We start from the raw sequence: 24937 nt of genomic DNA, 5'->3' as shown, positions 1-24937 counted from the left end.
TACAAAAAGAACCTGCCACCATCCTTGCTACTGCTTTTTTTTTTTTTTTTTTTTTTTTTTTAATAAACTGGTAACCAGAGCCAAAAAAAGAGAGAAGATTTAGAATTGAATTTTAGGGAAAAAAACATAACCTGACATAACACAATTTACTGTTATCGATAGTTCCGGAATGCTTATACATCTGCAGATTCTCCCTTAAACTCCAAAAGAGATATTCATTTCATTTTGGAAATAACTGTGTATGTGTTCAGGCTAAGGAATCCAGAGTTGCTCAATGTACAAAAATATGTTTAGAGTCACTAATATGAGAAAAAATATAATGGCTACTGAGTGTTTTCCACTCATGTGATCACTTCCTACATGTCTGGGATCAATGTGCTTGTTCAGAGTGGAGGGGGCCTAAAGATTTAGTTTTGATTTGGTTTGATTTTAGGGGTATTACATAAATTCAAATATCATCACCATTCTGTATACTAATTAAAAGATTATTCTTACACACTTGAAATATTATCTGCCACTGAAAGAGGTCCATCTAAGTCAAAATTATGTGTCTAAAAAAGAATTAACATTTTAAAATTACTTACAGAAAATTTCTGAAGTATAAAAATTATATGAATTTCTTTCTTTCTTTTTTTTTCCATGCTTGGGTTTGAAGCAAAGTCTTGCATATACTGGGAAAGTGCTCTACCTATTAGTTTTACCCCAAGCCCCTAATAGGCATGCCTAAATGTAGGCTAGGTTTTGCAAATATGTATGTGAATGTAGGACATGTTAATGTTTTCTTAATTTCTCTGAAATATGAGTGTTTCATACTTGTGTCATTATGTTTGCTTCACAAGAAGAATTAAACCTTTTAAAATTAATTTAGAGTTAATTATCACACTAATTTTGGTTCTTTTCTCAGTTCTCTTGATTTTTAATTTTTTTAAAAAAATGAAAGTCAACTTGGCAAGCAGTATTTGAAAGAAATAATTCTTCAGCCCTGACTAAATAAATAGAGTTGAAAATAAGATTTCAGAAAGAGTTATTTATGGGAAATAATTATGAAAAAAACCAGACTGGATTTTATTGAATAATAAATTAAATTTAAGAGCATCTTCTTTTCCCTAGAATTAAAATATATTGCACATTATTCCTTTTGAACTCATTTGTACTAAAAAATTTCCCAACAAAAATTAAACAACAAGCTAAACTTCCTGTATTCATTACTTAGACTCAACAACTAGAACCAATTTTTGTCTTGATTCATCCAACTCCATTTCTCTCTATTCTTTTATTCCCTAAAATAATTTAAGAATACTTAAACATGCTTTTAAACTAGCACATTTTCAACTTAATTCCAGAAGTGAACTAAAATAATCAAGACTGTTTTTAGCAGCAAAAATGCTATCCTCTGAGGAATAAAAATGCCATTAATTTTTTATTAAAATCTTACACTTTTATTGATTTTCAGTATGTGTTAAATAACTAACTTGTAATTTTTGCTATGTTTAAATTAGGATTCAAGTGAGTTACACTAACTATTTTACATTTCTCACTCATGTTTAACTTAGAGCAACTATTTCTTTGAATTTATTTATTCATTTTTTTATTTCATCTTTTGTCATTGACTAATTGAAAAAATTATTTACTTTGTGACATGTTCCATATTCTGGAATTGTACTATTTTCAATCTTGTAGTATCTTTTTGTTTGCCTTCCTTTTGCCCCCTCATTTTTATCTTTTTATATTGCAAAATGTCTGTGGAAAAATGTTTAAATATTTTAAAGAAGATTCTGTCAGAATTGATTGTGTATTCATGGTTATGTGTGTATCTTTGCCATATTCTGTATTTCTAAATATGGCAGGTAAAACAGACATTATGTGCTAAGCTGCCTGCTCTTCATGATGATCCAGGTTTTAAAAAGGATCTCATTTCCCACATGTCATCTCGGGACTGCACAGACTCTTTACCCAGAAAGTGAAAATGTATACAGCATTCTGGGTGCTATGAATATTGACTGTAATGTAAATTTCAGTTCTTTTGTAATTTCAGTTTTAATAAAATACAAAGTTTTCATTTGTGTTTTCATTTAAAGAATCTGTTGATTAAAACTTCCAATTGGTAAATAAAAAGTTTGGACCAGGAAAACAAAATAAATGTATTCACTATGTTTGAAAGAAAATACTTGCATTAGGTCTTATTTTATAGTTTCACTGTTGGGTTCTTTCTAGCTTTTGAATTTGAGATTTAATCAATACAGGTGAAAGGAAAAATGTGTAGTTTAATCTTACATTCTTAATTAAAATAGAGCTCATTCTTTGATATAATCTATTTTTGCCACTCAAAATACTATGAACACACACATGTGTGGGGGGATGGTGGTGTTTGTTTAATGCAAGGTAATTAGGTGTTACTGAAAGCAATATATTTTACTTAAGTAAACAATAATCAGTAATCTCTGACTTCAATCTCTTAATTTGCCAATTTCTCCTTCATGGTGAATCCTTGCAATCTTACTAAATGTCCTACCAATAACAGGGTTATTTGTGTTATAATTATATCCTAATACTTCAACAGTTAAATATTTTCCTGTTTAGTAAACACAGAATATTTTCTTTTCCAGGATGTCAGGCAATCCATGAACTGATCAATAACTATCTTCTGAGATACTCTTTATTGAAATTGAGATCTTACCATACTATGTACCTGTTTCATCAAAGCTATGATTCTTTGGCATGAGCATTTTTTTTTCAGAAAATTTATGCTAAACTTTTAGAACTCATCTTAAGGAATATTTATCAACTGTTCCATGATTCTCTCAGATTTTTAATCATTCATTTTATGACCATGGTATGCTATACACATATATTTTTTTCTTTATTCATACATTTTGGGTATACAATACAGTTACATTTATCACTGGGATCTTGTACCTCTAAAAGATGTATCTTGGCACTTATTTTTCCCCATTCCCCTGCACTCCCATCACCCACTCCACACTTCCCTATTTTCAATGACTTTCCTTCCAATTTTTTGTTTTTTCTCATTTTATCTTTTCCCTTCTTACCTTTCCCCTACCCCTCCCACTTTCCCTACACCATAATAGTTTCTCTGGTGTGATAGACTAAAAATGTACATTAAAATCAAAATGTATACCCATCTATCTTAAAAACCCACATTTTGTTATGAAAAATAGTTACTTACAAATAAAACTCTTCCTTCTGAAAGTAGTTATAGCATTCATTTTTATTAAATGTATGGGCACCTTTTTACAAATCTAGGTGTATTTCTTTTTTTTTTTTTTTTTTTTTTTTTTTTTTTTTTTTATTTTGTGGTACCAGGGATCAAATTCAGGTCCTTGTACTCACAAGGCAGGCAATGGAACCACTGAGCCAAATCCCTAGCCCATGAGGTATATTTTTAAAATAACTTAAAATTGAAATGTAGCTTGGTAAAACATGGTGGCTATTGGTTCTACAATGACTGAACTTGCTTAAAAAGTTGAACTTTCAGGAGAAATATAGTATTTTAGTTTCTATTTATATGTGATTAGAATACATATGTTCTGTTGTCTTTAAATTTTAGGTATGATCCCAAAACAGACACATGGACCATGGTGTCTCCCTTGAGTATGCCCAGAGATGCTGTTGGTGTGTGTCTCCTTGGTGATAGATTATACGCTGTTGGTGGCTATGACGGGCAGACGTACCTCAACACCATGGAATCCTATGATCCACAAACTAATGAGTGGACACAGGTAAGGTTTTCATCTTCACAAGTTACTTCAATTATAAGATTCATTTGCTACTGGTGGAAAAAGACGATACAAAAAGTAATCTATCTGGTCATATTACTCTGAACCAAATGTAAATGATTTAGTCCAAAGTGGTGTTAAGTCTTAAAATGATTAAGTAATGTTTTTTTGTAATTCCCTTGTAGACATTGAATACCTTAATAAATTTATATTAAATGGAGTCAGTCATGATTCAATGGGATTTCCACTTAATTATAAGTGATGACAAGAAACAGGAATGGACTGAGTTAGTTGAAGAAAACGTAAAAATTTAATACGTTTCTTCAGAAAATGATGATGTTAAGAAGAACATATGGTTTCAGAAATGACTCAAGAGAAGAGGCTGTAGAACTAAACCTGTCATTGTTGTTTGACAATGTATACTTTCACTTACGGAGGTTTTTCAATCTGATATTGTTTCTAAAAGTAAGGTTAATTATCACAGCCATAAACAGAAAATGAAATAATTTTGTCCCAGTTCAACTGAAAAAATGCAAGGCAAAGGGCTTAAATTTCACTTCGTGTTTCGAGTACTGATTTCTTGACAGTCACATTGCCTGGAAAGACAGAAATTACTTAGTTCTTTTACTTCAGAAATTATCTTTTGGATTTCCAGTGGAGTTAGAAGCTCTGGATAATGTTTGAGTGTTGCAGCTCCCATTCTGATCATGTAGCTAACATATGTGCATTGGTTTTATGTGAGGGAGGAGAAAAAAAGAATAAAGCCCTGGGAACCTAATTACAGCACAGAACACGTGATGCTTCATTGCTAGTAGGCCTTCCTCATAACAAAGGGAGTGGGAACATTGTGAGACTTCTATCTGTACGTTCAATGGATCCTTATTTTCAAAATTTCTCAAGAGTGCTAGTGTTTCTCTACTGAGAAATCCAAAAATGAAACATTGTGTAAATAAATAAATAAATTCTTTTTTTGTTTTGTTTTAATCTTTCTTTATTTCTTTTTTCAGCTTTAATTGAGTTTATTAGTACATTTTAGGGATACAGTACTGTTACATTCATTGTTGGGATCTTGTACCTCTACATGACAGGTCTCGGTTCTCATTGTTTCCCCTTACCCCTGCCCTCCCTTCAACCCCTCCCCCCATCTACAAACACTTTATTTTCATCTTTTCATTATCTCACATTTTTTCTTTTCCTTTATTACCCTTCCCCTACCCATCCCACCTTCCCTACACCTTTAGCTCCTTTCTTCCCATTTCTAAATGTCAGTAATTTTATTAGGATCTTATGTATTATTGCAGATTATTCACACCAGGGAAAATATTCGGTATTTACACATTTGTGACTTATTTATTTCACTTAGGAGTATATCTTCAATATGTATCCATTTTCCTATGAATGAATCTATTTTCTTGTTCTTTATGGCTGAGTAATATTCCATTTTATAGAAAAACCACATCTTCTTTATCCAGTTTCCAACGGATGGGCAAATGGGCTGTTTCCAAGATTTAGCTATTACAAGCTGTGCCGCTATAAACATGGAGCACACACTTCTCTGTGATATGATTCTTTTAGTTCTTTTGGAAAGATACCCAGCAGAGGGATGGCTGGGTCAAATGGAACCTCCAGTCCAAGCTCTTTGAGGTATCTCCATATTGATTTCCATAGTGGTTGCACTAGTCTGCACTCCCACCAACAATGGCGAAGGGTTCCTTTCTCCCCACAACCCCGCTAACATTTGTTATTGTGTGATTTCTTGATAGCAGCCTATCAGTGAGTTCAGTGGCATGCCAAAATTGTATTTTTTGAAGCAGATTAATAATTACATATATAGCAAGTGCTGCTGTGGGTGGATAGTTCTAATTCTAACCACAAAAATGAGCTAAAATTTATCTGAAGAACATAAAGAGTGATTGAAGTAACTTTAAACAATTTGATTTTTATATATACAGTACTTCCTTCATTTTGACAGTTTTAATGTTACGAGTTTAGCAACATTACTCAGGCTAACTTTTTAGCACATTCCTAAAAGTTGGTTAAGGTAACTGTACTAAGAACTTGCCTCTACAAATGAAAAATTCTTGAATTCAGTAAAACTATGTACACTTGGATGAGCAAAGAAAAAGAGGAGAAATAGAGGAAGGAAGGAGAAATACCAGAAAAATTCCTTTATCTGAGTTTCTACATTTCACAGTTGTGACAAAAAGTATTTGTGTCCCAAAGGCAAAAAATATAAAAAGGCAGTAATGATTGCTTTTCATATTATTTCAGTAAAATTTGGGCAACATAGTATGACTTTATGAGTCGCTCTTGTTTCCAAAGGGACTACTGCATAGATTAATGACTGTTGATTTGCTAAAATAAAAATAAAAATAAGACCAAATCTTAGTTCACTGGTATGTATCGTAGATGTAGTACTTATACGAACATTAAATAAAGGAATTTTATTAGTATATAAATGATGTAGCATAATATCTTCATTATATATTTATAATAAAGAACCATTATGCATATTATTCCTCTAAAATTGAAATAAAAATAATGTATATAGTAATAATAGGTAAAAGCCTTCTAAAGACCATTTCCCTACATTTGTATTTTATTATCCTGTTTTCTATCATATAGCATCTTACAAAGAGTAAAACAGTATTTAAAATGTTTTATAACAACTTTATTTTAGTACAATAAACATTAATCTTAAATCTCTTAAATTACTTTAAGGTTTTATTTCTGTATCCTTTCATTACTTATATTTTTAAGACTCGAGAGAGACTATCAGCAGACCCACACAAAACTCTCTTGAGAACTTTTAGTGTTTGAGCCTACTGCAAAGCTTTCTCATATGCGCTAAATAATTCCTGTCGGTTTCATACCATTTACCCTGTAAGTGGATGAAACCGATTGCTTAGCTCATATGTCACTGGCTCCTACAAATGCTTACCAATATAACACATTTGGAAATAATATTAAAATATCCACTGATATGGACAGTTGCAAAACTCCAGGTCATCCAAAATTGGAAACAATGAAAAATATTTGGGAGGAATTTCTGTCTTTATGTCTTGATGTTTTTTGCAATAAACACATACATGTGTTTGTGTGTGTGTGCATGTAGATGTGTTTTAAGTAAATTCATCTCTATCATTTAACATTGGCATTATTTTTACACTTGATTTGAAAAAATGCAATATTTATTCTTCAAGGTAGAAAGATAAATACTTTATCTTTTTGCCATTAGCCTAGGTAAAATCACCATTTCACGCATTGTCCCGATGTGCTCTGATGCTGTCATGCTGCGTACACCAGCAGGCTGTCAGGAATCATAGGCGATGTGTCACTTAATATTTTGTTTCCAAAACCTAGAATAGTTTTGGATGTGTATGTTCAATATATATGAATGATTCCCACATAAATTAATGGAGAATATTGTGAAATAACTTTAGTCTGTATTGCTTGAATATGTTTATTTGAGCAAAATAAATATGTGTAGAACATTGTGAATGAATATTAAGATACCAACATGCACAGTTGCTTTTATCTAACTAGTCCTGTGGACAACCTCTATGTGCTATCATATTGCTTATGCTGAAATATATAAACACTGGAAGGAGAACAAGCACAGATTTTTACAAATAAATTCAGTTGTATTATGAGGTGAAAAATAAATTCTCTCTCAAATGTTTAAAGTGTACTGGGCTGGGGATGTGGCTCAGTGGTGCCACATTTGCCCGTCAAGTGCAAGGTCCTGAGTTTGATCCCTGGTATTAAAAATAAAATAAAATAAAACAAAAGTTACACATTAAAGGGTACTTATGTAGCAAATATTCAGAGCTTAAAATGGTATGATTAATTCTTTGGTAAAGGGAAATGCTTAGCACTGTGGTAGAACCGAAGTATCTGAGGTAGAGAAATCTTCCTTCAGGAAATGATAAATTGAATAAGGCTTGAGCAATGAGTAATATTGACCCAGATGAAATGGAGGGCAAATGTTTAGCTTCAAAAGCACATTGATAAGACAAGGAAGGATACATGGCATGTGTCACTGAGCAATAAATAAATTGGTGAGCAGAGAGCTTTTAGACATAAACAGTTGTATATTTGGTCAGAAACCATATTAAAGTGCCTTGAATTGAAGACCTAGAGAATGTAATGAAATATTTTTAGTAGATAACTAAAACTATGTTTTAAAACGATTGCACTTGACAGGATGTGACAAATAATTAGGAGAAAATAAGATTGGAAAGAATAATATTAAGAGAATATTGTATTAATCTAATCAAGGTACAGTAACTGAGACTAAAACCTAAGAAATGGAAGAATTGCAAAGGTGTTATTCATTTAAAGGGTTTGATCGTTATTCAAGTACAAAGTTGAGTGAGGTAAAAGAAAGGGTCATGAAGGTGTTTTATATTTATCTTGACGACTTAATAGAAAGTGGTGCCATTCACGGACATGTGAAACATGGAGCAAATAGCTCTTTTTTAACACATTGAAAGGACTCATTTCCCCAGACACACAAGCACATATGCATGTATAGATGAACAGAGATACAGGAATGAATAAAAAGTGAAACTGCTCTAAGTCCCGTGCACAGTGCTCTTCAGTATTGAATGAATATCACCAGGTGTCAGAGAGGAAATTTTTAAAAATACAATTACCCGGTAGTTGTCTTATTTCTATGTTTTTATTGAGTGGTAAACCATAACTTGTAAAACCTTCTTAGATAGTTCTGATAGGAAATTACAATTACAAATAGGTAATGAAAGAGATACAATGATAAGTGCATGTACTTTGGAGTGAGATGCACTTGCATTGTATACTTACATGTGAGACTTACCTGCCATACGAGGCATGGAGAGAAAATAATACACAGTGTGAATATAAAAATGATTGTGGTTATTTATGCAAATTATTCTTATCATAAAAAAAGATTGTCAGTATATTCCCATGGTCCTATCCTTTCATTTTAGACAATATCTTTATAAGGAAGAAAATAATGTTGCATTATATTTACTATTATGACTTATGTATTAGGTATAATAGCTATTTATTCTAAGATATACTCTATGCTATTACTATAAAATAACATCACAAAAGTGTGAAAACAAATTACCAATAAAACATCAATAAATCTGGGAAACTTTTCTACAGCAGGTTCATTTCATTAAAAGTCTATTTTATTTTCTTCATTGAAATGTCTTAAGTGATTATAAGTTTTACAATTCTTAATATACAAATTGTTACTTTAAAAATACCATTGTAGTGTTTCTTTTTATTCTACTACTTATTGCTGAAATGGGGAAATGAAAGCACATTTATTTATGATTTTCATTTATGTGACGTTTTAATTCTAATCTGCATATTTAATTATGAGAGTAAAATTGTCTTAAGCTGTATCTCATGTTTTTCAACAGATGGCTTCCTTGAACATTGGAAGAGCTGGTGCATGTGTGGTAGTCATCAAGCAACCTTGACATATTTCTTACACTTGGAGGAATTGTATTTGCTGCAGTTATTATTTTTATATCATATGGCAAAAATGAGAACTTTCTGAAATAGAAATTCTTCAAGAGAGAGGGTTTCTGTAAATTTGCCTATTTATGTAAAAAAAAGTAAAATATGGTTCAGAATTACAGGAAAGAAAGGAAAACATTAAACTGGTAGAGGAATATGTCCGGCCATATGTTAGTTCGGGAATGGTTATTGGTAATTTGTTTTGTATTGTTAGTATACAAGGACTAGAGTTACCAAAGGCTTGTTTTTCTTGAGAAGTTGAAAGGAAAGACCAATATTTGTGACATGGATAATTTTATGACTACAACTGATTCAATTGCTGTATGATCTATGACAATATTTGAAATATTGTCAAGAGTAGAAGATATATCATCTCACAAACTCAGATTGATTTAGTGTTTCCTAATCAGAGGTAATCATACCAGGAAACAGGATCATATTTCATTAAAATAAATCTGCTTCTTACTCATTTTCCTGAGCTATGAGAACAATTAGAGAAACAGATTCACCTTTGTCTCTTGCATTCAAAAACCAAACTGTCCTGTAATCAAAGCTGCATATTTCATCAGAGATGATGGTTGAATTTTATTTCAACCATCTCCGCAATCTGAAATTGGCTAACTCGAAGAATTGCTTTCATTAGTCTTGCTGTATTGCTTTGCATTTTCAATACACTGAGCCAAAGAACTGGTACCATCCTGGCCTTTTGTTGAGTTCAGTGTAAGCATGGAAGCTAATTATTATAAAATATATATATGCATATCTATATATATCAATATCTAGATATATATAGATATAGTAATAGATATCCACTGCATGTTGAAGTCCTTTAGAATTTCATTCTTAAGAATCTTAGAATTTGAAAGAAAAATACATGATCCCTTAGATTGGAGTGTTTATGATTATTGCTAGAAGGAAAACAGGTGTCCGATTCTCATTTCCCAATTTTCACACTTGTTACCTTGATTAGTACTTTATTTTAAACAAGATGTTTGTAATTGTTTAAAGCATACATTAGAAATATTATATAATATTCTTAATAAAAAGATCCATGTAAATTTTAAATACAATTAATAAATGATAGAACATTTGCTTTTACCAGTGTATCTTTCTTCAATAAATTTTAATTTAAATTTAAGTTAAAAAGTGACAAGATATAATAAAAACAAGCGATTTATTTTGAATTACTTTCAATATTAAACAAATATATATTTTCATCAAAGTATAAGCTCTTTTTCTCCTAAATGCAGTACCATGCAGGAACCAAATGCAATTTTAATAATTACTTTTTTTGTAGTCACTAACAAGGCAGTAAGCATTAACTTCTAGAAAATGCACATCATCTAATAAATTTAGAATTGTGTGCAAGTTAAATGAGGGTAAATCCCTCCTTTAAAGTAACTGTAAATTATGAAATTGTTTTATTGTGAGCAATGGAAAATGTTTGAAATCTAGCACCATGGAAAATATTAATAACAGTCTCAAGAAATTATTAGGAAATAATGGAATTTTTTAAATGTACATGTGGTCATATTCATTACAATTTATTTCAGGAAAAAGATGTCATTATGACTATAATAGGGTAAGACAGTATCACTGATTATTAAATTTTGTTTCCTATTTTTAATTTGTGATTTTAATGTTCTCACTAGTCACAAATATTAATGTAAATGGATTAAAGATTTATTTTTTTATTGTCTTTCTATCTAAGTTTTGAAAGATTTTCTTTTTTTTTTCTTTTTGTGTCTGTCAGAGCCAAGAAAACCAGAGACTGAAAGCCAAATAGTATAACCTATGATCAAAGAATATTTTTCACATCTTTTATTTTTTTCTGTTTGGTTTACCATTTTTATTGTGTACATTTACCCAAAATTTAACCAAAATGATTTTTACATCTTTAGTCTACTACACATACACAGACACACACACACACACACACACACACACACACACACACACAGTTTTAACTAAATCTATATAGTAGTCTATGATAAGAGATATACTAAAATATGAAACTATTGAGCACCAGAAGAGTACCCCTGCAGTTAGGTTCCAGTCCCCACCTGACCAGTCTGTGATGCAGGCCTGAGGAAAAAAAATACACTAAGAGACAGAACTAGGAGAAAGAAAGTGGTGCGAGGATGAGCAATGCTGGTACAGCTGACAAAGGTGCTGGCCAGTTCCAGGCATTGACTTATTGACAAGCAATTGGGTTAAAGGGATCTATGAGGGGCTTGTATGGAAATTAATGTAAACAAGGCTCATAAAGGACAAAACAAAGCATTCTCTAATTAGGAACAAAATAGACAAAAATATATGATTGTAGTTAGAACCTTGTCCTTCTAGGCATAAGGTATTAGTAGTGGGAGTGGAATTTGCATGTGAGTTACTCTGACCTTGACATGTAGGCTTATGCCTGACTCACTTCTATAAACAAGCCTATGTGGGTTTGACTCTTCACAGCCTGCTTTAGGCACAATCAATATTACAGTCCTCTGCAGTTGAGAGAAACTTACTTTAATGTGAAACATAAGACCTTCCAAAATATATGATTGCTGAGACATACAGTAAGGGCACGAGGCCTAGAAGAAGTAAGAGAGAAGACAGAGCAACATATCCAAATACACAGCAAGAGGAAAGGGAACATCCAAGTCAGGTTTGCTTCTGTAAAGCAAAAGAAATGTTCAAAGGTGAGCCTATAAGGGTATTTGTTTGGATTCTTTGGAGCAAGACATAGGAACAGAATGTTCTTAGTTTAACAAGTAATGGGAGGATGTGCATGCTGGGTGCATCTCATGAATCCAGGCCTAGATCTCTGTGGCCCACAGAAGTCATGTGAGTAGGCCTTCTCTGGCATCAGAAAAAAAGAAATGTTCAAAGATGAACCTATAAGGTATTTGTTGGATTCTTTGGAGCAAGACATAGGAACAGAATGTTCTTAGTTTAACAAGTAATGGGAGGATGTGCATGCTGGGTGCATCTCATGAATCCAGGCCTAGATCTCTGTGGCCCACAGAAGTCATGTGAGTAGGCCTTCTCTGGCATCAGAAATCCCTCTGCAGCAGCCACTTCAGCTCCTCTGTCTGGATTAGCTCTTTTCCACATGCTCCCTCCTCACAGGCTTTCTCTACTCAACAGGCTATAACTCCATCTTTTCTTGCTTCTCATTGTGGATACACACAGTGTATTTGTTTAGGCCCTTGACTCACACCAAAAGGGCTTCTCCTACAATCATTCTGTGGATAAGGGATATGTGTACACTGTCTGATCCCCTGGCTGACATCCAGGCTGCAGCTGACTCAAACATTGGGGACTGAAATCATCTGAAGCTTCATTCACCCACAATTAGAGCACCCACAGACACAGAGAGTTCCTGTGTGTGCTTTCTGCGTACAGCTTGGCTTCCCCACAGGACGGCCTTCTCCGGGAGTCTGGCTACGTAAGTAGCACTCAGGGATGCTGGTGCAAGTGTTCCAGAAAGCAAGGAAGAGGATTCCTCAACTTTTATGATCCAGCACCAAACATCACAAAGTTTTATTTCTGCCATACTGTTTTTAGTGAAGCCTACAAACATTGTAGGGATCATTGCCCATCCTAGTAGTGGGTTCAAAAATTTGATGCCATCTTTTCAATAAGCCAATTTGTGAGTCCACGTAAATCTGTTCAGGATGTAGAAGGGATGACTTAAACAGCAAACATTTACTTCTTGCAATTCTAAAGGCTGAAAAGGTTAAAATCAAGGTTCAGTATCCCGTGAGGGTTATCTTCCAAGGTTACAAACTCTTGCTGTGTCAGCAACTCATAGAGAATTCATACAGTGGAGAACAGAAAGCAGAGACTGCTTTCAGATCTCTTTTACACGATCACAGGGGCTCTTCCTCATGTTCAAATTATCTATCAAAGGTCCCCCTTTGTGTAATCATCACACTAAAGGGTAGAAAGTCCATATATGCATTTTAGGGTGAAATGAACATTTAGTTCATAAAAGTTGTAGATATAGGCCAGGCATGTGCAAACACCTGTAATGCCCGTGCTCTGGGGAGTTGAGTCAGAAGAATAGTGAGTTCAACCCCAGCTTGGGCAACTTTGAGACTACCTTTGAATAAGTTTTTGTAAAAGGCTGGTGATGTAGCTGACTATAAAGATCCTGATTATAATCATTGGTACAATACAATAAAAGAAAAAAAATTGTGAAAATAGTACTGAAATCCCTTGCCCTTCATACACTACAATGATAAAAATGGAAAGAGGTGAGGTAAGAACTTATGGAAAGCATTCATGAGGAATGCTTTGAGTAAATGATCAGTGCGTCCTCAGTGCACTATTTTGTGTCAACCCCTGTAAAAATCATAAGATGGGAGGTTGTTACTCTGCTCTCACTTGAAAGAAAGAGCCACTTGAAAGTTTGGAAAAGCTGATTTTATAGGCATCTCCTTGAATTTGAGGGATGAGATGATTGGTTTATGGCTCATGCCTCAAAAGTCTAATGATTGGCAGCTTTTACTAACCAAAGCACTCTATAGCAACCCACTTTACTGAAGCAATCCATTCTTCCCAATGTGGTTTGGGGAGGACATCTGTGTGGTTTCCATGGGTAATGAAGGAGATAGCTGTGAGATTTCCTCTCTGCACTAATCTTCTCCTTTCAAAAGTAAAGTGACCATGCCATAAGGAAGCTACAAATGTTAGAAGGAAACAATAAAGGACTGGATGTAACCCAAGGGAAATTATTAAGGATATGAAGTGAAAAATACACCCTCATCAAGGCTATGGTGTGAAAAACACACAGATGTGATACTGGAAATAAATAAAAGGCTTGGACACTTAGAAGATGTCACAGGCGAACATTCCCAATATGGACTATAAAATTCTTTTTTTTTTGTCTCAATAATTATTTTTTTTTGTTTGTTTTTTTGTTTTTTTTTTTTGTACTGGGATTGAACTCGGGTTCTTACGTTGCGAGGCAGGCCACCGAACCACTGAGCTAAATCCCTGGCCTCAATAATTTATTTTTATTAAAAATGCTAAAAATATAAAGTATGAGCTCCTAATGGATATAACAATGTTAAAATTGTACATAATTTTGAATGTAAAAGAACATAAAGGCAGGCAGGGGATTTAGCTCAGCAAGGGCAAGGACCCGAGTTCAGTCCCCGGTACCAAAAAGAAAAAAGAGCATAAAGGCAGAATCTCTTATACCAGTTACATACAAACACATGTATACATTTGTGAATATCAACATAGATGGCATTATTTGATAATTTAAGCTTTCTGTGTTGTAGTGTCCTCAACTGTTACCTGAATACCAACATATTTGGATCATACTTTAAAGGTTTACATTATAGAATAAAGAAGGACCTATTCTTCAAAAAATTGGATTTATAGGTGATATTGCAATGGCTAGTTACTTTTGTTTTTTTTTCTCTCTCTCATTGAGTTTATTGGTATATTTTAGGTATACAGTACAGTTACATTCATCATTGGGTCTTGTACCTTTACATGACAGGTCTTGGTTCTCATGTTTTCCCCTTGTCCCTGCCCTCCCTTCACCCCCTCTCCCCTCCACATTTACAAACACTGTATTTCCATTTTTTTCATTTTCTTGTATTTTTTTCTTTAGTATTTTTCTTTTTTATTTACACCTTTAGCCCTTTTCTTCCTATTTCATATTGTCAGTTATATCATTAGGATCTCACACCAGATAAACTATTTGGTATTTACACATGTGTGACTTATTTATTTCACTTAGGAGTAAATCCTCAAAATGTACCCATTTTCCTATTAACGAATCTAATTTATCATTCTTTATGGCTGAGTAGTATTCCATTTTATTGAAAAACCAAATTAGAAAATTCTATTCCTCGCCCCCAAAGACACGTTTTTCTCATCATGCAAAATGTATTTAGTCTGTCTCTGAGGTTCCCCAAAGTTTTAAATATTCAAGCATTGCTTTAAAATCTAAGTCCAAAGTCTCTTCTGAGACTCAAGGCAAACTTCATTTGTGAGTGCCTACAAAAAGAAAAAGAAAAAGTGTAGACTTCCAATGTAAAATAGTGGCCCAAGTGCAGGATAAATACTCCTATTCCAAATGAGTGGAACAGGGGTGTAGAAAGGAATATTGGAACCAAAGCAAGACTGTAACCCAGCAGTGAAAACATTCAATCCTCCATCTCTGTATGTGGCATATGGGGCACACTTGGCAGAATGAGAGCTTCCAAAGGCTTGGGAAGCCCAACCACCATGGCCTGACTGGTGCAGTGCACATCATCATCCTCTTGAGTTGGCTGTTCTCCCTGCTTTCCGTTTTCCTTAGCAGGTGTTTCTCATTGCTGGTGTCTCTAATTTCCTGAGGTCTACATTGCTGCCTTGTCTTCACACTCATAGCTTCATAAATCACCATCTTAGGAGCTGCTTGTAAGGGCTTTCATCATATCACATACTGCTTGGCCTCTAAAGCAACTCCTCTATGGAGTTGCTGTGTAGCAACTCCATAAATCTTATATTCCATATGCCTGCAAAAGCAACATCACAGGGATGGAGGCATATTTGTCAGGCAGAGTGAGCCTAACTGGCCTGTTTGAATCATAGTTGCAGGGCCCTTTGAGTGATTTGGTGACAGAAAATGAGGGAAATAATTGCATGGAAAGAATTTTCTTGGCCACTCCTGTTCTGATAGGTTGTCTAGAGCTTTCTGGTGAAAGGAAAGGTTTACACAATTGGATATGTGAACCTGTGAGTAGTAGAATCTGGCCAATTCCTGAGATACTTTCAAAGAATCTTTGTATTGTCCCAGTGCAAAGATCTTGACCTCCTCTTCCTTCTCCAACACCAATACCTCCTTCTCTCTCATCCTCCTTTTCTTTTTCGTGTGTGTGTGTGTGTGTGTGTGTGTGTGTGTGTGTGTGTGTGATTATCAGGTGTGCATTAGGGTGTCTGTCTTGGCTACTTTTATTTTTTAGTTTAAGTTTATTGGTACATTTTAGATATACAGTAAGTTATATTCTTCATTGGGATCTTGTACTTTTACATGAAGTATCTTGGTTCATATTTTTTTACCATTCTCCTGCCCTTTCTTCACTCCCACCATCCTTCCCTATTTAAAAATACATTGTTTCCATTTTATTTTTGATTTACTCATATTTTTTTCTTTACCCTTCTTAACAATTCTCCTACCCATCACACTTCCACTACTACTTTAGATCTTTATTCCCATCACATAATAACAATTATACATTTTGATCCTTATTTACACTTTTAGTTTTTCACAATAGAGAAACTATTTGGTATTTACAAATGTGAGTCCTCTTAATTTCACTTAGAAGTATGGCCTCACTATACATCCACTCAGCTATACATCTCTCCAGTTTCTTCTTATTTTTTAAGATTTTAAGTTTATTGGCAGAGTCATAGCAAACAATACAGTTACATTTATCATTGGGGTCTTGTACCTTTACATGATGTATCTAGGTTCTTTTTTCTATCCCCATACCCCTGTCCTCCCCTCACCCCCTTCCCCCTTCCCTATTTACAAAGACTTTGTTTCTATTATTTTTCCTTTTTTCACATTTTTTCCTTATTTCCTTTTCCCTCCCCTTCCCACTTTCCCTGTTAACATTTTCACATTCCAATTATACCATTAGTTTCTTGTTCTTTATGGCTGAGTACTACTCGATTTCATAAACCAAACAAACAAAAAACATCTTTTTTATCCAGTCTCCTATTGATGGGCAATTGCACTGTTTCCAAGTTTTAGCTATTAAAAACTGTGCTTCTATAAACATGGATGGTATATATCACTGTGGTATGATTCTTTTAATTCTTTTGGAAGATATCCAGCAGGGGAATGGTTGGGTGAAATGGAACCACTAATCCTAGTTGTTTGAGGTATCTCCATAATGATTTATGCCATGGTTGTACCAGTCTACATGCCCACCAACAGTGATGAAGGGTCCCTTTCTCCCCACAACCCCAACAGCATTTATTATTGGTTGATTTCTTGATAGCAGCCATTCTTTCTTGGGTGAGGTGGCATCTCAGTGTCATCTTCATATGGATCTCTTGAATAACCAGTGATGTTGAACATTTTCTCTTATGTTTATTTGCTGCTGTTACTTCTTTGAGAAATGTCTGTTCATTTCAGATGTCCAGTTTTGATTTGGGTCTTTGTGTTGGAGGTTCTGATTTTTTTTGAGTTCTTTATATATTTTAGATAGCAGACCTTTGTATGAGGAACAGCTGGTAAAAATTTTTTCCTAGATTGTATAGGTTGTCTCTTAGATTTGTTGGTGGTTTCTCTGGCAGTGCAGAAGCTTTTTAAAAAGATGAGTATACCAATAAACTCAGTGAGGAAAAAAATAAAAAAATAAAAAGATGAGATCCAAGTTGTGGATTCTTTGTGCTAGTTCCTGTGATACTCAGGATTTGTTCATAAAGACTTTTTCTATAACAATATCTTCCAAAATTCTACCTAACATACCTTCCAGCAAGTTTGGTGTTTTTGTTTTAATTTTAAGATCTTTAACCCACTTAGTTTTTACTTTAGTGCATGGTAAAAGATAGGAATCTAGTTTTAATGTTTGGCAGGTTGAAATCCAGTTCTTCCAACACCATTTATTAAAGAGGGTATCTTTCCTCCAGTGGGGATGGTTGGCTCCTCTGTCAAAGATGAGGTAGCTGAGTATGTCTGAAGTTTTTCTACATCTTTAATCTATTCCACTGATCCTTGGGTCTGTTTCTTTGTCAGCACCATGCTTTTTATCACAGTGGCTTTGTAGTAGTTTCAATTTGGGGATTGTTGTACCTGCCAATGCTCACAATATTGATTATGCCCAAAACATGCTATAAGTACTACAGGCTACAAAGAGTTAAATCTCTCCTTTGTTTTACTTTAAGAACCACATCTTCCTTAATATACATGACTCATAAAAGTATCTCATGAGCAATGCTGTAGCACACAAGCTAGCATGACCTCTCATTAACTGCCATAGCCGAGACCAGAGTAATGGCCTATGATGCTGTGGGGGTAATAGGAGATAACATCCATAGCTGAGGTCAGATTCCATCCCCACAATTAGTGCATTCATAGCTTAAAGGACAATCATCCAATTTCAACCATATATTTTGTCTATTATGTTCCTAATTTGAAAATGTTTTGACTTCTCTTAAAAGGCTTGCCTGATTAATTTCCATACTAATTGCACATACCACATATCTATACATGTATTGCACCTTTATCCTGATTGATGAATAATAAAATTTGGTGGAAAAGATGGCCTTTTGCCAAAGGAGTGTTGGCTGTCTCAGTTCACACTTTCTCTTTAACTCTGTCAAGTTTTTCTTCAACCCTGCATTGTGCACTGGGCAAGTGTGAACCAGAGACTTACTGCAGGAGTCTGTTGCAGATACTTCCTGCCTTGTCTCTATTGCCTAGAGTTGCTTTTGCTATTTTACATCTCTTCTGATTCCAGATAAATTTTTTGATTGTTTTCTCTAGTTCTGTAAAATATACTATTGGTATTTCAGTTGGAATTGCATTGAATCTGTAAGGTAGTTGTGGCAGTATGGCCATTTCACTACGTTGATTCTTGCTATACAGGAACAAGGAGTTTCTTTCCATTTTCATATACTCTTCATTCTCTTTTTTCAGAGTGTTGTAGTTCTCAGTGTAGAGGTCTTTTGCTTCCTTCATTAGATTGACTCCTAGATACTTCACTTTTTTATGCTATTGTGAAAGGGAATGTTTCCCTAATTTCTCTCTCAGTGAGTCTGTCATTTGTGTACAGCAAGGCTATTGATTTTGGAGTGTTTACCTTATATCCATCTACTCTATCAAATCTGTCAATTAAGTCTAGAAATCTCTTGGCAGAGTTTTTTGAGTCTTCTATGTAGAGTATCATATCATCAGCAAACAGTGACAGTTTACTTTCTTCCTTTCCTATCTTTATTGCTTTAATATCTTTCTTTTATCTAATTGCTGTGACTAATGTTTCCAGAACTATATTGAAAGGAATATGGATAGTGGGCATCCTGTCCTGTTCCTGATTTTAACATGAAGATTTTCAGTTTTGGGCCATTTAATATGATGCTGGCTGTTGGTTTTTCACAGATAGCCTTTATCAAGTATCTACACCATCTATTCCTTTGGGTGTTTTATTATGAATAAGTGTTGAATTTTATAAAATGCTTTTCTGAGTCTATTGAAATAATCATATGATCTTTGTCCTTGATCTGTTAATATAGTGTATCACAGTTATTGATTTATATAAGTTTAACTATCCTTGCATCCCTGAGATAAATCCAACTTGGTCAGGGTATATGATTTTCTTGATGACCCTCTGTATTCTGTTTGCTAGTGTCTTATTGAGAATTTTTTGCATCTGTGTTCATTAAAGGGATTAGACCGTAGTTCTCTTTTTAGGTTGGATCTTTCATTGGTGTTGGAATCCAAGTAACACTTACTTTCAGGAATATATTTAGAAGTATTGCTTCTCCTTCAATTGCATTGAAAAGTTTAAAGAGTATTGCCCATAATTCTTCTCCAAATGTCTTATAGAATTCAACAGTGAATCCATCAGAACCTGGGCTTTTTCAATTTCACTGATTGTAATTCGGGTGTATTGAATTTTTAAATCTTCTTCATTCAATTTTGATAATTTTTGTGTATCTAGGAATCTGTCCATTTCTTCTGTGTTTTCTATTTTTATTAGAGTACAGTTTCTCAAAGTAGGTATTGATGATCCTTTGGATTTCTGCTAGATCTGCTGTGACTTCACCTTTTGTATTCCCAATTGCATGGGTTTGAGCCTTTTCTTTCCTTTTTTTTGATAAGGTTGACTAAAGTTTTATCAATTTAATTTGTTATTTCATAAACCAATTCTTTGATTCATTGATTTTTGTATCATTCTCTTAGTCTTCCTTGCATTGATTTCTGCTCTGATCTTTATCATCCCTTCTTGTATGAGCATTGGGTTTCTCTTCCTCTTCTTTTTCTAGAAGATTAAGATTCAGCATTAGGTTGTTTATTTGAAAGCACTGTTTTCCTAGTGTGGGCATTCATTGCTATGAATTTCCATGTAGAACTGCTTTCATTGTGTCCCATGAATTCATGTATGTTGTACTGGCATTATCATTAAACTGCAAAAATATGTCTAATTTTGTCTTTAAACTTATCTGTGACCCATTGGTTGCCAGGAGAGTGTTATTCTGTTTTCATGTGTTTGTGAGGTTCTTGTGGTTAGTTATGCTATTGCTCTCCAGTTTAATTGCATTATGGTCTGAAAACATGGACAAGATAACTTCAATTCCTTTGCATTTACTGAAATATATTCAGTGAACCAGTATATGGTCTATTTTGGAGAATGACCTGTGTGCAGCAGAAAATAATGTATATTCTGCTTTTGTGGGGTAAAATGCTCTGTAGACATCTGTTAAGTCAATTTGTTCAAAAACTTGGTTCACTTCTAGTATTTCATTGTTGAGTTTTTGTTGAGTTGATCTATCTGTTTTTGACAATGGGGTATTGAGTTCCCCAACTATAATTGTTTCATTGCTTATTTTGTTTTTCATATCACTTAATGCTTGTTTTGTATATATTTAACATTGTGTATTCACTGCCCTTCAGGGATGTCCTGGGAAAGGGCCATATATCCACTTTTGGGTGGTGCTTGAACATGCAGAACCATTTGTAAACTGGAACCTAGTCTTCTCTTCCACTTTTCTACTGATGATAGGCAACACCACACAAGCCCACAGGTGCATGTGGGGAGACAGGAGCAAGTATAGCATGAAAAGGAAAAATCAGATACTCCAGCTAACAGAACAGCCTACACAACACCCTGTACCTTTTTCAGAACCTTCCTTTTTACCAATCCTAACTCAAAACTATCAGATTTCATAAGTGGGCCAGAGTAACAAATCCATGTGTGAGATATGTTGGCTTAAAAATCCAAATAATCCCTATAGGCAGTGTGTTGTCTTTGTTCATTGTTAGACGTACTAAGTGATATAACTCATCTTTTATCTTAGAGAGGATTCATGACACACAACAATGGAATCTTAGCAATTACACTGAGGTAGAGAGAATTTGAATTTTGGTTAGATTTATTTCCCGTCCTCTGACACAAAAATGCTTTACCAGCAAGTCCAGAATGGTTTCTCTTTCTTACTCACCTATTTCAATCAGATGCTTTCATCAGTATAAGAACACTGTGATACCTTGTGGAAGAGAAACATAATAGATATTCCTGGCTCAATTTCAAGAATGGATTAGGTTCCATGATTTCCTATTAATGTGATTTGAGGTATATTTTTCTTAATTTAGCTTCAAATTCTTCTGCTTGTATTAGTTTCATAAAAATTTAGTAAGATTCCATTCTATTTCACTTCTGCGAGCAGCATGAGTAATTATAACTAATGACATAAGTCTACAAATGTCTGAATTCCAATATTGCTTTTATTCTGCTGTCCATGATTGTAAGTATATCCATTTTGCTGTTGGTGATTGGTCACTGCCACTCCACTCCTGCCATTCTGTGATCCAGTTATACCAACTGCATTTAAATTCCCCAGCTGTGTTACAGTAGTACCTATTACAAAGTCTGGCATGCAGAGAACAAGGGTGGGACTCTTCACACTGGTGACCATTTTACAAATCTGTTTCTTAAGGTATTAATTAAGGGTACATTTTTCTAATCCTCCCATTATGGAGGAATAGGTTTCCCCTTGCAAATCCGTCCCAAGATATTCATTCTTCTGAGCCTTTAAATATCCTCATCAAAAGTAAACCTGTGGATATAAGCAATTTCAATGTTATTTACAGTGGGTCATCTTTTGATTTATATTTCAACCCATAAGCCAAAAAATTATTAGTACCATTTTTAACACCACAGGCTGCAATATTAAATGTGGACTAACTACTTATCAGGAAACTCAGCCCCAATGCAGGTTTACGTTTCTTTCATCATTTTCTCATATACTTACAACCCATTTTCATATCTTTTCCCCAGATTTCTGCTCAGAAGAGTCAGAAACTCAAGAAGATTTTAAGGAGCATGGTGGATCTCCTCATGGGTTATGCTGTGTACCTAACTTAGGAACATTCTGAGATTTAAGCCTGGTTATAAGCTTTAAGTCATAAGTGGGTGTTGAGGGTGGGACCATCAGCTTTGTATTTTTTGGTAACTGGGATCAGGAAAGGCCATTACTGCTTCCATAGGCAACACAAAATTAGATTTCTCAGACAGAAGTGGAGAGTAACATCACAGGAGGTGGGGGTAGGGATGCCTCTGTGACTAGGGATGGGGAGATCTCTTCCTCTGACAAAATAATCTCATCAGAATTTTGGAGTTCACTGTCACCATTTTTCTTGGCATGCTCTCAAGCGTGACTTAAGGGAATATATTCCTTTCCAACAAGCACTCTCACTTGTGAATATCCTGGGAGACTAAACATCAAACTTGTGCTGCAACAGCCAATTGCATTGTGAGGGCTAGTGTTTTCCTTTAAGCACTTCAGTAAGGTGGATAAAGGAGAAAATTTTTTCTTTTCTTTAGGATATACTTAGAAGTCTTTAGATTGTTGTATGTCCCCGAAACTGGGAATTCAAAGCTTTCAGCTCATTATTTTTCCTTTTGTAATTATTTCAGAGATGCCAAATCAATCAGCCTGCATCATTATATCTTTTTAGCTCTTCCAAAAAAGTTCAAAAGTAGTGTATATAGAATAATTAAATTGCTTGCATCTCACAAGTGACAAATCAGGATAATCAAATGGGACTATGTAAAGTATTACTTTAAACATCCTGCACACAGTTTATCAGTACTCTATCGGGAATGACAATAACAATTTTGAGTCTCATCAAATGAGAGACCCAACTCCAGAAATTACTAAACCAATTACAGAAATTCATCCTTTCAATTTACTTTTCTATAACCACTCTTGGAACCAAAATATTGATTAGTTATGGCTCCCAAGAAGAACAGAATAAAAAATGTATGTATAATTATGCTAGAGGATTAATAACATAGGCTTATATAAGTGTTCACAATAGCCACCGGCATGCTAGAGCTAGATGATCCAGGAGCTGCTCAGCCCAAAAAGAAGGAAATGGCAAAACAAGACGGTCAAGGATGCTACACCAGTCCAAAGTGAAAAATCTGGAACTCACTGGAGAGATGTGTCAGTATTAGAAAGCTAAACAAATTGGAAAATGACATCCAAAGTCAATGTTGTAAAGTAGAGCACATAAACAAAAAATAGGAACATTTCATTTTACTTTCATTTTTTTATTCCATTCATGGTATAAGACTCCATCTGGGGTTTGTCATTTACCCCCAGTTTGCTAGCCTACTTGTCAATCTTCCACACATGCACCCAAAATTGTGCTTTATTAATCTGCTAGGGATTAATAGTAAATGTAAGTATTTACTAATCAAAGTCAATAAACATGAATGAACAACTTTATTATCATCTGTGAGCTTGTTAAATGTTAAATAAAGATATTGTATGTAATTTTTGTGGGGAATATATTGCTTTCTCTGGTACTGAAATTGAAGGTGACAAATAATATATAATTATGGTAGGGCCATTTGTCCTTGTGCTCAATTATTTTTTCAAAAGAGCTGATATAATCTTTTTGAGGGCCTTCAATAATGTACCTTTGTTTCAAATTCTTTATCCCTTCTGTACATCCCTTATGAGGCTTTGTTGATCCCAAATAAACATCATTTTTTGAGACTCTGTCTCTCTGATTGATTTATTTCGGTTGACATAAATTATCATGTCAGTGTGATAATTTAAAATCTATGAATTTCTGTGTGCATGTGTATGTGTGTGTGTTTATGGGATTTTGTTGTTGCATAAGAGTCACATAAAAATTTGATTTAGGTATTAACAAATCTACTATTTTTCTACTTTGATATTATCAGAGCTATGAGTTTCAGACTAAATTCTAGCATAAAATGAAACATAAAACAAACATTCACATTGAACATTTCTTAAGAAAATGTTTATAAGATGCAAAATCGATTAATTCATTCAAAATAATGCATTCAACATTTGTTTTAGACTCAGTTAAGTCCAACTCTCTGTCATTTACATGGGTTTGATCATCCTCCAGGAATGAGTGAGAAGTTAATTCAACATAAACCTAGATCATGTTAAAATAAGACTCTTTTTTCAGAGTAATGCAGTGCATTTTTTTTCAGTATCAGAAAATCAAAATAATTTGTAAACAAAGATGGACAAAAGATAATGTAACACTCACATCTGAGATTTACTTTCAAGGTATAGTTTTCATTTTGGTATGCTCAAGCCATCTTCCAAGAACCGTAATTAAGTCTAAAACAGTCAATCAACAAAATGCAAACACATTGAATATCTCCAGCGAAACCTCACTTTTAACATTTATTTGTTAATTACTGGGAATTAATGTGCAAATTAAATTCATTACCTTGTAGTTTTTCTTTCTGTATCCAAATCACTTTATGTAATACAATACAGAAAATACTGGAAAAAACTAAAAAAATGACTGTCTTAATTATTAAGTCATTAAGAAAAAACTCTTACACTTGGGTGAAGGGAGGGTGGGGACAAGGGAAAAAAATGAGAACCAAGACGTGGCATGTAAAGGTACAAGATCCCAGTAATGAATGTAACTGTACTGTCTACCTAGAATGTACCAATAAATT

The 24937-nt window shown here is 34.1% G+C and overlaps 1 protein-coding gene across 2 annotated transcripts in view; it reads left to right on the top strand.

Annotated features, from left to right (window-relative positions):
• Klhl1 (kelch like family member 1) overlaps positions 1 to 10048 on the top strand; it is a 369118-nt gene extending 359070 nt beyond the window's left edge. Inside the window, exons 10-11 of one of the 2 annotated variants that reach the window (XM_010610816.2) lie at positions 3569 to 3740; positions 9152 to 10048. In XM_010610816.2, the coding sequence (XP_010609118.1) occupies positions 3569 to 3740; positions 9152 to 9211 (232 nt within the window). In that variant the 3' untranslated portion in view covers positions 9212 to 10048. The remainder of the gene's footprint in view (positions 1 to 3568; positions 3741 to 9151) is intronic. The other variant, XM_033760918.1, reaches the window with a different exon arrangement.
• Positions 10049 to 24937: the final 14889 nt, after the last annotated feature.

Source organism: Fukomys damarensis, unplaced genomic scaffold (assembly GCF_012274545.1).
Source record: "Fukomys damarensis isolate Sample0158 unplaced genomic scaffold, DMR_v1.0_HiC HiC_scaffold_6, whole genome shotgun sequence".
Taxonomy (NCBI): domain Eukaryota; kingdom Metazoa; phylum Chordata; class Mammalia; order Rodentia; family Bathyergidae; genus Fukomys; species Fukomys damarensis.
The sequence above is the reverse complement of the archived record's forward strand: the minus strand, read 5'-3'. Positions and strand labels throughout refer to the sequence as shown.